The sequence below is a fragment of the Balaenoptera acutorostrata genome, chromosome 1, assembly GCF_949987535.1.
Source record: "Balaenoptera acutorostrata chromosome 1, mBalAcu1.1, whole genome shotgun sequence".
NCBI lineage: Eukaryota > Metazoa > Chordata > Mammalia > Artiodactyla > Balaenopteridae > Balaenoptera > Balaenoptera acutorostrata.
The window spans coordinates 100,572,493-100,585,604 of NC_080064.1; the positions used below are offsets into that span (position 1 = coordinate 100,572,493).

General features: G+C 39.7%; 1 protein-coding gene and 3 pseudogenes across 1 annotated transcript; all 4 read right to left on the reverse strand.

The window, feature by feature from the left end:
- Positions 1–2,219: 2,219 nt before the first annotated feature.
- Positions 2,220–3,357, reverse strand: LOC130707471 (cytochrome b-like; annotated as a pseudogene).
- A 583-nt stretch (positions 3,358–3,940) lies between these two features.
- On the reverse strand, positions 3,941–5,837 carry LOC130708801 (NADH-ubiquinone oxidoreductase chain 5-like; annotated as a pseudogene).
- Positions 5,838–9,278: 3,441 nt separating this feature from the next.
- On the reverse strand, positions 9,279–9,959 carry LOC130707472 (ATP synthase subunit a-like). The gene is given in 1 exon segment (XM_057541979.1): positions 9,279–9,959. A coding segment is annotated over 1 exon segment (681 nt).
- A 248-nt stretch (positions 9,960–10,207) lies between these two features.
- Positions 10,208–10,872, reverse strand: LOC130707474 (cytochrome c oxidase subunit 2-like; annotated as a pseudogene).
- Positions 10,873–13,112: the final 2,240 nt, after the last annotated feature.

Below are 13,112 nucleotides of genomic sequence, written 5' to 3' on the forward strand. Positions count from 1 at the left end.
GGAGATAGGAGTCTCGTCTTGAACGCAATGTTCCAGCAGAGGTGGGATGCTTCTTTGTCAGGGGTTTTGAAGAAGGGGTTTCCTATCAGAAAAAAATGACCAGCATCACTTCTTTAACAGAGATGAAACCTCCCTTCCTTCTCTACAATTGAGGTTTGAAGGCTAGAATGCCCACTTTCCCAGACTCAGTTGAAGATAGGAGTAGCCATATGGTCCAATTCTGGACAATGAGACGTTTGTAGAAGTCTCTGGGATGGGGGATGGGGTGGGAGAGGCTTTTGAGAAAAGGTTTTAAAAGAGGCGGACTCACTGGACCCCTCGTACACTGCTGGCGGGACTGTGAAATGGTGTGACCATTTTGGGAAACAGTTTGGCAGCTCCTCAGAAAGCTAAATCATTGAGTTATCATATGTTCACATAAAAACTGGCATGCAAGTATTCAGCGTAACAGTCCTTGTTAGCCCTGTTAGCTCCTTTTTAGGGTTTGCTGAAGATGGCGGTACATAGACTGGAGTAGCCAGGGCTGGTGAGGTTTATCGGGGTTTATCCATTACAGAGCAGAGGTTCCTCTAGAGGGGTGTGAAGCACCACCAAGTCCTTTGAGCTTTAAGCTGTTGCTAGTAGTACTCTGGCGAATAGTCTAGTTGCTGTGATTATTTGGGTTTAGGGCTAAGCATAGTGGGGTATCTCATCCCAGTTTGGGTCTTAGCTATCGTGTGATCAGGATATGTTAAAGTCACTTTCATAGTTTATTTTTACTGTAATTATGGCTTTTTACAGCTTAATTAAGGTTTAACTTTATCTTGTATAATTCTTTAACACTCTTTATGTCGTAATTCTATTAATTCGGATCATTCGTATGGCTGCGGTGGCTGGCACGAAATTTACCAACCCTGATTAATGTGGCTTAGTCAAACTTTCATTTATGGCTTAATTCTCATCACTGTTGTCTCCCGTGGGGGCGTGGTTGAGCAAGGTGTTGTGAGCTGCATGTGTGGCGTGCTTGATACCTGCTCCTTTTAATGTCAGTGATTTAGAGGGCATTCTCACCAGAGTGCAGATACTTGCATGTGTAATTCTATTAAAAACTAATAGAAAGGCTGGGACCAAACCTTTATGTTCATGGGGCCAGCGAGCCCATCTAGACATTTTAAGAAGCGTTCAAGCTACATTAACTTGCTATATATAGGTGGTGTTTGTATGGTTGCGTTGTGTGGTTTATGTCAGATTTAGTATTAAATTTTTGATAAAACGGCTGGTGAATCTAGGGGGATGTCTGTCTATATGGGCGGTGAATATCTAAGTAGCTCATTGGTATGATGGGGGGGGTTAAGGTTAATTTATTCTGATAGGTAAATATGTTAAACCAGGGGGGAGAGTGGAGTGCTATGTCCTGCGACCACTGACTGAATTGAGCAATGCAGGTTGCTCGTGCCAGCAAATAATTCCAATCAAGTCCAGCTACAATTTGCTTGACTGTGTTACGACCTTTTAAGGTCATAGCTGAGTCCAAGCATCCCCCCCAAAATTAAAAAATACCAAATGCATGAAACCACAGTTATGTGTGAGCACGGGCTAATTAGTCGTCAGTCCATCGAGATGTCTTATTTAAGGGGAAAGAGTGGGCGATTTTAGGTGAGATGGCCCTGAAGTAAGAACCAGATTGTCTGATAAAGTCCATTGATAGAAAGCCCCACAAGCTATGGGCCTGGAGCGAGGAGGGGGACACCTGCTGAGCAGGCTGATGGTTTCACGCGGCCTGGTGATCAAGCTTGTGGTGTAATGGGCGGGATTATAAGTACCTTGGCTAATGATTGATTTAACATAACGTACTATGTACAACCAATAAATTGTATGTATTATGCAATATCAATGGTTTAGCGTACATGCCTATTAGGCATGTGGTAAATAATGTAATGCACGATTATACATTCAATGTATACGCGTACATATGGAACGCATGTACTTATTGATGTGGTAGTGCAAACATGCACAATGTACGTAACATGTATGTGATAAAATGGGTTGTTTTGGTACTGACATAATACTGTAATTTTATGAATGTCTTATAATGTATTTCAGGGAATAGTTTATATAGAATTTCAGCTTTGGGTGCTGGTGGTGAAGTTTAGGGCTTCTTTCTTGAGTCTTAGGGAGGTGTGTCGTTCTCCTTTTCTTATTTACAAGACCAGGGTATTGTGTTATACTACAAAGACTCTTCATTTTAGAAATTTGTTTTCGATGATACTAGTTACTGGTATTAGCACTAGGATTAAAAGAAAATATAAAACAGATGCAAGTTGTCCGATAATGATGTATGGGTGTTCTATGGGTTGTCCTCCGATTCATGTTAGTGTTACTAAGTCTGCTACTAACATTCAAAATAGGAGTTGGCTGAAAGGTTGGAATATCATGCTTCGCTGTTTAGATGTGTGGAGTATTGGAATAAATGCCAAGATTGAGAGTAATAGGGCTAAGACTCCTCCTAGTTTGTTGGGGATTGATCATAGGATTGCATAGGTGAATAGAAAGTATCATTCTGGCTTGATATCGGGTGGTGTATTGAGTGGGTTTGCTGGGATGTAGTTGTCGGTGTCTCCTAGCAGGTTGGGTGAGAATAGAGCTAGTATTAGTGAGGCTAGAATTAGTAGTAGGGTGCCTAGGATATCTTTGATTGTGTAATAGGGATGGAACGGGATTTTGTCTGTGTTGGATGGGATTCCTGTGGGGTTGTTGGATCCTGTTTCATGAAGGAATAGTAGGTGGATGGCTGCTAGCGCTGTAAAGATGAAAGGGAGAATGAAGTGGAAGGCAAATAATTGCTTCATCTACCGAAAAGCCGCCTCAAATTCATTCGACAAGGGTGGTGCCAATATATGGGATTGCTGAGAGTAGGTTTGTGATGACTGTTGTGCCTCAGAATGATATTTGTCCTCAAGGTAGTACGTAACCTATGAATGTGGTAGCTATAACTACCACAAGTAGTAGGATGTAAGTAGTAGGATGATTCCAATGTTTCATATTTCTTTAAAGGTGTAGGACCCATAGTACAGGCCACATCCTACATGAGTACAGAGGCAGATAAAGAATATGGAAGTTCTGTTTGCATGTATATATCAAATAATTCATCCATAGTTGACGTCTCGACAGATGTGTGTTACTGATGAGAAGGCAGTTGTTCTGTCTGGTGTGTAGTGTATCACTAGGAATAGGCCTGTTAGGATTTGTAGGATCAGGCAGATGCCTAGTAAAGAGCCAAAGTTTCATCATGACGAGATGTTTGACGGGATTGGGAGGTCAATGAATGTGTAGTTGATGATCTTCATCAGCGAGTGGTTTTTTTCGGATGTTGGTCATTGGTGTTCTTATAGTTGAATGACAATGATGATTTTTCATGTCATTGGTCATGGTTGGAGTCCATGTGAGAATAATGATGACATACATTGTATTTATTTTAAGTATTATTTTTGTGATTAGGTTTGTGGGAGTTTCTTCAAAACCTTCACCTATTTATGGGGGTTTAGAGTTGATTGTGAGTGGTGGTGTTGGACGTGGGATTGTGTTGAAGTTTGGTGGTTCATTTTTAGGTCTGATAGTGTTTTTGATTTATTTAGGGGGAATGTTAGTCGTGTTTGGTTATACAACAGCTACAGCCACTGAGCAGTATCCTGAGGTTTGGGTTTCTAATAAGGTTGTTTTGGGAGTGTTTCTTTTAGGGTTAATAGTAGAGTTTTTAATGGTATTTCATATTTTGAAGGATGAGGAGGTGGAAATTGTGTTTAAGTTCAAGGGGTTGGGGGATTGTGTTATTTATTATACCGGTGATTCTGGTTTTTTAGTGAGGAGGCTATAGGAATTGCAGCATTATATAGTTATGGTACTTGGTTAGTGATTGTTACTGGTTGGTCATTGTTTATTGGTGTTGTGGTTATCATGGAGATTACTCGGGGTAATTAAATAAAAGTATGCTAAGGGTGAGGGTGATGAGAAATGATAGGAAGTGTAGTTTAATAAGACCTTTTTGGTTTGAGATTCGCGTGGAGGATTTTAGTTGAATGAGGGATGTGGTTTTTGGTAAGATAGTTTCTAATCAGATTAAGTCTAGGAGAGAGGATGCTAATTTTTGGCTCATTAATAGGTTTAGATAAGGGGGTAGATGGTGTATAATGGTGGGGCAATATCCTAGGAGAGTAGAGAATTTAAAGGAGCTTGAGGAGTAGGTATATTTTGTGAGTTGAGGTTAATTTCGAGTGCTAGCACGAAGCCCAGAGTTGTTACTATAAGGGCAGTTAGTTTTAAGTGCAGAGGTATGGTTATTAGGGGGATGGTTGTTGGGAGAATGCTGTTGGAGATGATGAATCCAGCAAAGATACTTCCGATTAGTAGGCGTTTGATAGAGCTAATTAGGAGGGGGTTGTTTTCACTGATAGGAGCTGAGGGGGAGGAGTGGGGTTGTCACAGTAGTGCGAAGAAGATAATGAGAGTGCTGTAGATGGCTGTGAGGGAGGTGACAGAGTTATTAATAGGGCTCAGGCGTTGGTATAAGACGTGTTGGCGGTTTCAATGATTAGGTCTTTAGAATAAAAACCGGTGAGGAAAGCACTCCTGTCAGTGCTAGGCACCCAATGATAATGGCTGTTGCGGTAAAGGGTAAGGTTTGAATAGGCCTCCTATTTTTTGAATATCTTGTTCGTTGTTTAAGTTGTGGATAATAGATCTGGAGCACATGAATAGTATGGCTTTAAAGAAAGCATGTGAGCAAATGTGTAAGAATGCTAGATAGGGCTGGTTGATGCCAATAGTTACAAATTAGACCTAATTGGCTTGAGGTAGAGAAAGCAATAATTTTTTTAATATCATTTTGGGTGAGAGCGCATATAGCTGTGAATAGAGTGGTAAGGGCTCCCAGGCATAACGTTATTGTTTGAATAAGTTTATTGTTTTCTGTTAGGGGGCAAAATCGGATAAGTAGGAAGACCCATGCTATGACTATTGTGCTTGAGTGGAGTACGCCTGTTACGGGGGTGGGACCTTCTATTGCTGAGGGGAGTCAGGGGTGAAGTCCAAATTGAGCTGATTTTCTGGCTACGGCTAATACAAGTCCTGTAAGGGGGAGGTTTAAAGAGTTTAGGTCGAGTATAAAAAGTTGTTGTAGGTCTCATGCGTTTGAGTTGGATAGAAATCATGCTATTGATATAATGAATCCGATATCCCTGATGCGGTCATATAAGATTGCTTGGAGGGCAGCTGTGTTTGTGTCTGTTCGTCCATATCATCACCGGATGAGTAGGAAAGATATGATTCCGACCCCCTCCCACCCAATGAAAAGCTGGAAGAGATTGTTAGCAGTAACAAGGATTAGTATGGTAATGAGGAAGAGGAGTAGGTATTTGAAGAACTGATTAATGTAAGGTCTAAATGTATGTATCATATTGAGAATTCTATGATAGACCATGCAATAAACAATGCTACTGGTACAAATATTATTGAGAAGTAATCTATTTTGAAACTGAGTGTTAATTTAAGGGTTTGGATGGTGATCCAGTGTCAGTTTGAAATGATTATTTCTTGGCCTGTGTGAAGGAATATTATTGGGATTAGGCTGGTAATAAAAGCACATGAAACAGTACTTTTTACATATGATGGGTATTTATCACTTTTGTAGAAGTTTGTGTTAGTTATTATAATCGGGAAAATTAGTATTAGTAATGTGACTAAGGCAAAAGAAGAGAACAGGTTTATTACTTTTATTTGGAGTTGCACCAATTTTTTGGTTCCTAAGACTAATGGATAACTACTATCCTTTAAAAGTCTGAAAAAGCCATACTATTAGGCATGGGGGCATAAATTAGCAGTTCTTAAGCGTACCCTTTCCTCATGCTCTCTCTATGAGGAATAATCATAACCAGTTCTATTTGTCTACGTCAAACAGACCTAAAATCACTCATTGCCTACTCTTTCTTGCCTAATACTTGCTCGGTAAATAAGAAGTTTTAGTCTTCTGTTGCTAGATTCACAATCTAGTGTTTTTTTTAAACTATATTTACAGTATAGGGGGCCCAGGATGATTTTAGGATTTAGTGACAGGAGTAGGAGTGGTAGGATGTGGAGGGCTATAAGGGCATTTTCTCGTGTGAAGGAGGGCATAATATTATTGATGTGGTGCAGACATTTACCGCGTTGTGTTGTGATTAGTATGTACATAGAGTATAGGGCTGTAATTACAATGTTAGTTCCTATTAAGATGATAGTGAGGTTTGATCCTGAGAAAGTTGATATGACTATGAACAACCCTCCAATTAGATTGATAGTAGGGGGCAGGGCCAGGTTTGTCAGGCTTGCTAGCAATCATCAAGTGGCTATTAGTGGGAGGAGAATTTTGTAGGCCTTGGGCTAGGATTATAGTTCGGCTATGGATTCATTCATAGTTTGAGTTTGCTAGGAAGAATAATATAGATGATGTGGGGCCGTGGGCGATTATTAGGGCGGTAGCCCCTATGTAGCTTCAAGAGGTTTGAAAGAGGATAGCTGCAATAACAAGTGCCATGTGGCTGACTGAAGAGTAGGCAATGAGTGATTTTAGGTCTGTTTGACGTAGACAAAGAGAACTGGTTATGATTATTCCTCATAGAGAGAGCATGAGGAAAGGGTACGCTCTGAATTCTGTTAGGGGGTTGAGTATTGACATGATTTGTAGCTTGCTGTAGCCCCCGAGTTTTAGTAATACGGCTGCAAGGACTATAGAACCTGCAATGCGAGCTTCTACATGTGCTTTGGGTAGTCAGAGGTGGAGGCTGTAGAGGGGTATTTTTACTACAAAGGCTATCGTGCAGGCCAGTCATATAAAGACGTTGGAGCAGGAGTTGGATAGTGGCTGGGCTCAACACTGAAGTACTAGAAAATTCAGAGAGCCCATGGTGTTTTGTATATATACTAATGCCACTAGCAGTGGGAGTGATCCAACTAGTGTGTAGAATAACAAGTAGAGTCCTGCATTAAAGCATTCTGTTTGGTTACCTCAGTGGGTGATGATAATAAGGGTAGGAACTAGTGTAGCCTCAAATATAATGTAAAATAGAATTAGTTCTGTGGCAGTGAATGTTATGATTAGAAATGTCTGTAATATGATTAGTATTGTGATGTATAATTTTTTTCGGATTAGTGGTTCTTTGAGTAGGTGAGACTGACTGGCTATTAGTATTAGGGGAAGGAGCCACATTGTTAGGATTAATAATGGTGCAGACAGGGAGTCGGAGAAGAATATTAACGAGAAGTTAAGGCTATTATCGTTGAATTGGTTAAGAAGAAGTAGGCTTGTGAGACTAATTAGTAGGCTGTAGGTTGTGGAGTTAATTCCGACTGTATTACTTTTTGATAATCAAGTTAGGGGTATTAGTATGATCGTGGGGATGATGAATTTTAGCATTGGAGAAGGTTGAGGTTTTGTACGTAATCAGTGCCATAGATATTTGATACTATTACTAGTAAGGCTAGCCCAAGTGCTGCTTCGCAGGCTGCGAACACCAGCAAGATGATTGGTATTATGCTGGCTAAAGTAAAGTGTGAATTTAAGATTGCTAGGGCCGCCAGGATAAATAGTGATAATATTATGCCTTTTAGACATAGTTGTGAGGATATTAGGTGGGACTGATATATTAGTAACCCTATGAGGGATATAGTGAAAGCTATGATAATGTTTACATGTACTAAAGACACTTGGTAATTATGAGTCTAATCATAATCTAATGAGTCAAAGTCGTTTATTTTGTTTTAAACTAAATACCATATTCAGCTCACTCCAGTCCCTTTTGAGTTCACTTGTAGGCCAGTCTAATTGCCAATAATGAGATTAAAAGTAAAGACATGGTGAGTATTGTTTTTAGGTTAGGTTTGTTTGAGTTGCTCAGGGGAGGGGTAGTAGGAGAGCAATTTCTAGGTCAAAAGGAGGAACGTGATTGCTACTAGGAAAAATTTTATGGAAAAAGGTAGGCGGGCGGATCCTATAGGGTCAAATCCTCATTCGTAAGGGCTTGTTTTTTCTGCGTAAGTGTTTAGTTGAGGAAGTCAGAAGGCGATGAGTACGAGTAATGAGGCTAGTGTTGTATTTGTTCATAGGGTCAGTATTAGGTTTATTATTCTTTTTTGGAGTGTACCAAAACTAATGGATTGGAAGTCAGTTGCACCAATTAATACTAAAAGAGCTATGAGCCTCATCAATAGATAGATACGTAAAGGAATAATCATACAACATCTACAAAATGTCAGTATCAAGCAGCGGCTTCAAAGCCAAAGTGGTGGTTGGATGTGAAGTGGAATTTTTTTTTTTTAACATCTTTATTGGAGTATAATTGCTTTACAATGGTGTGTTAGTTTCTGCTTTATAACAAGGTGAATCAGTTATACATATACATATGTTCCCATATCTCTTCCCTCTTGCATCTCCCTCCCTCCCACCTTCCCTATCCCACACCTCTAGGTGGTCACAAAGCACCGAGCTGATCTCCCTGTGCTATGCAGCTGCTTCCCACTAGCTATCTATTTTACATTTGGTAGTGTATATATGTCCATGCCACTCTCTCACTTTGTCACAGATTACCTGAAGGGGAATTTTAATTGGTGCAGGAAACAAACCAAGGAAGGTAGACCCAATGATTACACGTAGTCCGTGGAATCCTGTGGCCACAAAGAAAGTTGATCCATAGACCCCATCTGATATCGTAAATGGGGCTTCGTAATACTCTGAGGCTTATAGGAATGTAAAATATAGACTCCAAGAGTAATTGTAATAAAGAGGGCTTGAAGTCTGTGCTTACAATTTCCTTCCATAAGGCTGTGATGGGCCCAAGTGATGGACACGCCAGTGGCCAATAGCACAGAAGTGTTGAGAAGCAGTACCTCTAGGGGGTTTAGAGGGCGAATGCCTGTTGGTGGCCAGCACCCGCCTAACTCAGGGATAGGGGCGAGGCTTGAGTGATAGAAGGCTCAAAAGAAGTGGGTAAAAAAGAGGACTTCTGAGACAATAAATAAGATTATTCCGTATCGAAGTCCCTTTTGGACGGTTGGTGTGTGGTGGCCTTGGATAGTGCTTTCTTGAATAACAACTTGTCATCACTGATATATTGTTAGAGTGTTAGTTAGTAGGCCTAGTATTAGTAGAATTATTGAGTTGAAGTGGAATCATATGATTAGGCCTGATGTTATGAGAAGGGCTGAAAGGGCTCCTGTAGGGGGCCAAGGACTAGGATTTACTATGTGGTACATGTGGGTTTGGTGGGTCATTATGTGTTGTTATGCAGATATAAGCTTACTAAGAGGGTAAACACATAGGCTTGAATTATAGCAATGGCGAATTCGAGGATAGTGAATAGGGTGAGAATAATGAATGTAATGAGAGCCGTGAATGTGCTGATGCTTATTAGCACTAAGGTTGTTTCTCTGATTAGATGTATTAATAAATGACCTGCTGTAATATTGGCCATTAGTCTCACAGCTAGTGCTGCTGGTTGGATGAATAGGCTGATAGTTTCTATAATTACTAGCATGGGGATGAGGGGGGTGGGCGTGCCTTGTGGTAGGAAGTAAGCTAGAGATGCTTTTGTTTTGTTGCGGAGACCTATAACCACGGTACCGGCTCATAGGGGGATGGCTATTCCCACATTCACTGAGAGCTGCATGGTGGGTGTAAATGAGTGGGGCAGTAGTCCAAGAAGGTTGGTTGACCCAATAAATAGAATGAGCGATATTAGTATTAGTGATCAAGTCTGTTCTTTATGATTATGGATGCTTATTATTTGTTTTGATGTAAGCTGGATTAGCCATTGTTGAAGGGAAATTATGCGATTGTTAATTAGTCGTTTTGATGTTGGAAATAAAATACTTGGGAATATAATAATTAGAATGACTACGGGGAGGCCTATTATTGTTGGAGTCACAAAAGGGGCAAATAAATTTTCATTCATACTGTCTCTCAAGGGGTAGGTTGTTTTTGCACTTTAGTGAGTGTTGACTCTGGGTTGGGGTAGTAGATATGTTTTGAGACTTTTAGTTGAAATATAATAAATAGTGTTAGAAATATAGATGAAATGGTAATATCATGTTGATATATCTAGTTGTGGCATATCATTAGGGAGAATTTTAGCTCTCAGTCTTTCACTTAAAAGGTTAACGCTAACCTAGCTTCTTCATGAGCTTATAGCATAGATGCGGATCATTTTTCAAAGTATTTTAGAGGCACTAACTCAAGGACAATTGGCATGAAGCTATGGTTTGACCCACGGATCTCTGAACACTGTCCGTAATATAAGCCTGGTTGTGTTGATATTAGGGTTGTTTGATTTAGGCGTCCTGGGATTGCATCCATTTTTAGGACTAAGGAACGTATGGCTTATGAGTGCAGTACGTCTTCAGAGGAGATTAGCATTCGGATTGTTATCTCTATGGGCAAAACTACTCGGTTGTCTACTTCTAGCAGTCGTAATTCCCCTGGTTTTAGGTTTGATGTTGGGATTATATAGGAGTCAAAATTTAGGTCTTCGTAGTCAGTATATTCATAGCTTTAGTATCGTTGGTGACCTATAGTTTTTACAGTAAGAGGGGGATTATTAATTTCATCTATTATGTAAAGGATTTGTAGTGATGGCAGGGCAATTAAGATCAAGATAATGGCTGGTAAGATAGTCCAGATAGTTTCTACTTCTTGGGCGTCTATCGTGCTAGTATGTGTTAGCTTAGTTGTTAGTATTAGTGCAATAATATAAAGAACGAGGGAGCTAATTAAGAAAACAGTTATTAGTGTGTGGTTGTGAAAGTGTAGTCATCTTCTGTGATGGGTGATGTTGCATCTTGAAAACCTAGTTGGAAGGGATATGCCATAGAGATATACAAGATTTCCACCTGTGACTTAACTTCAACAAAGTTATATAAAATTTTACTAATACCTCGTTCATGGAGAAAGACATAGCGGTTATGATGTTGGCTTGAAACCAACAGAGGAGGGTTCGATTCCTTCCTTTCTTGACTACTTTAGATTGATGTAGGTTGGCTCTTCAAGTGTATGGTATGGTGAAGGACATCCATTTAGTCACTCTAAATTTGTAGTAGTGAGTTCTACTGTCAGTACTTCTCGTTTGGATGTGAATGATTCTCAGATAATGAAGATTATCAGCATGACTGCTGTTAATGAGATGAATGAGCCTATTGATGAAATAGTATTTCATGTTGTATAGGCATCTAGGTAGTCGGAGTATTGTTGAGGCATGCCAGATAAGCCTAAAAAATGTTGTGGGAAGAAGGTTATGTTGACACCCACAAATATGATTGCAAAGTGAATTTTTGCTCATGTTGAGTTGAGTGTATATCCTGAGAATAGTGGGAATCAGTGTACAAATCCCCCTATGATAGCGAAAACAGCTCCCACTGAGAGCACGTAGCAAAAGTGTGCAACTACATAGTAGGTATCATGAAGGACAATATCTAATGATGAATTAGCTAGGGGACAATGCCTGTTAGTGCTTTTTAGTCCTGTCAGCAGCATTATTCATAATAGCCCCAAAGTGGAAACAATCCAAATGTCCATATAACAGTGTGTTATATCCATGTAATGGAATATTATTCAGTCATAAAAAGGAGTGAAGTACTGATACTTCCATTCAGTGGATGAACCTTGAAAATATTATGCTAAGTGAAAGAAGCCAGACACAAAGGGAGCCAGACACAAAAGGCCACACATTGTATGGTTTCATTTGTACAAAATGTCCAGAATAGGCATAGAGACAAAAAATAGGTAGTGGTTGCCAGGGGCTAGGGGAAGGGAGAGGGGGAATGGGGACTGGCTGCTAGATGAGTATGGGTTTCTCTTTGGAATGATGGAAATGTTCTGGAATTGGATAACGGTGATGATTGCACAACCTTGTAAGTATAGTAAAAAACATTGAATTTTACACTTTAAAGGGGTGAATTTTATTGTATGTGAATTGTATCTCAATTAAAAAGGAAAACAGAGACAGACTCAGCTGGCTTACCAGTAAGGCCTCTTGACTGTTGCCCTTCACCCACCCCTTCTCTTCTGATCTGGATTGCAGAGGGGAGGCCTGAGGTACAGTGGCCATGTTATGGTAATGAAGACAGAGGTCATTTGTTAAAGAGGATGAACAAAAGTTGTCAGAGCCCAATAATCCTCTTACTTTTTTAAGCTACTGTTTGTCAAGTTTTGCACTGCTGGTAGCTGAAAGCAATCCTCTCAACAGATACACCTCCCAACTTTAAGATTTTATGCAAAGCCAATTATTGTTAAAATTGAAAAGAATCGAGTTATGAAATGCAGTACCTAGAGAGATGTAGAAAAATAGTTCTTCAGAAGGTGCCGTTTAAAGAGAATCTCCCTGGGACTTCCCTGGTGGTTGAGTGGGTAAGACTCCGTGCTCCCAATGCAGGGAACGGGGATTCGATCCCTGGTCAGGGAACTAGACTCCACATGCATGCCACAATTAAGAGTCCGCATGCCGCAACTGAAAGATCCTGCATGCCACAACGAAGATCTCACGTGCCGCAACTAAGACCTGGTGCAGCCAAAATAAATATTTTTTAAAAATAAATAAATAAATAAAGAGAATTTCCCATTTTATAGGGATATTTAGTACTTGTGCTGTAACACAAAGTGGTTTCATGTTTAAGTTTATGATGCCGCATTATGACAGAGTAATGAAATGTAAAATATGCATTTAAAGCATCTTTAAGGGAAATACAATAAATATGAATAATTACCATTATAACTATTCCATTAAGACATGCTATGCAGTCAAAGATGAAGAGTCTATTTTTGGACTGTTTCCAAAATGCCTGGAAGGAAAACTCCTTGTTATATCTCTAGATAAGGCTGAAGACATTTAAACACTACAATTTGTTAAGTAATAAATAGCCATAATTTGAGTATAAGGGGAGCTATTATGAGTGAAGACAATATAAATTACACTGACATTTAAAGTCTTCCCTAAGATATTAGCATGTTCCAGCACAATTTTAAACCAAACTTTCTGAAATCTATACTCATAAATTCTTTGTCTACTCTCACATGTTTTCATTGAAAGGACAGATATCTTAACATCCCTCTGTTA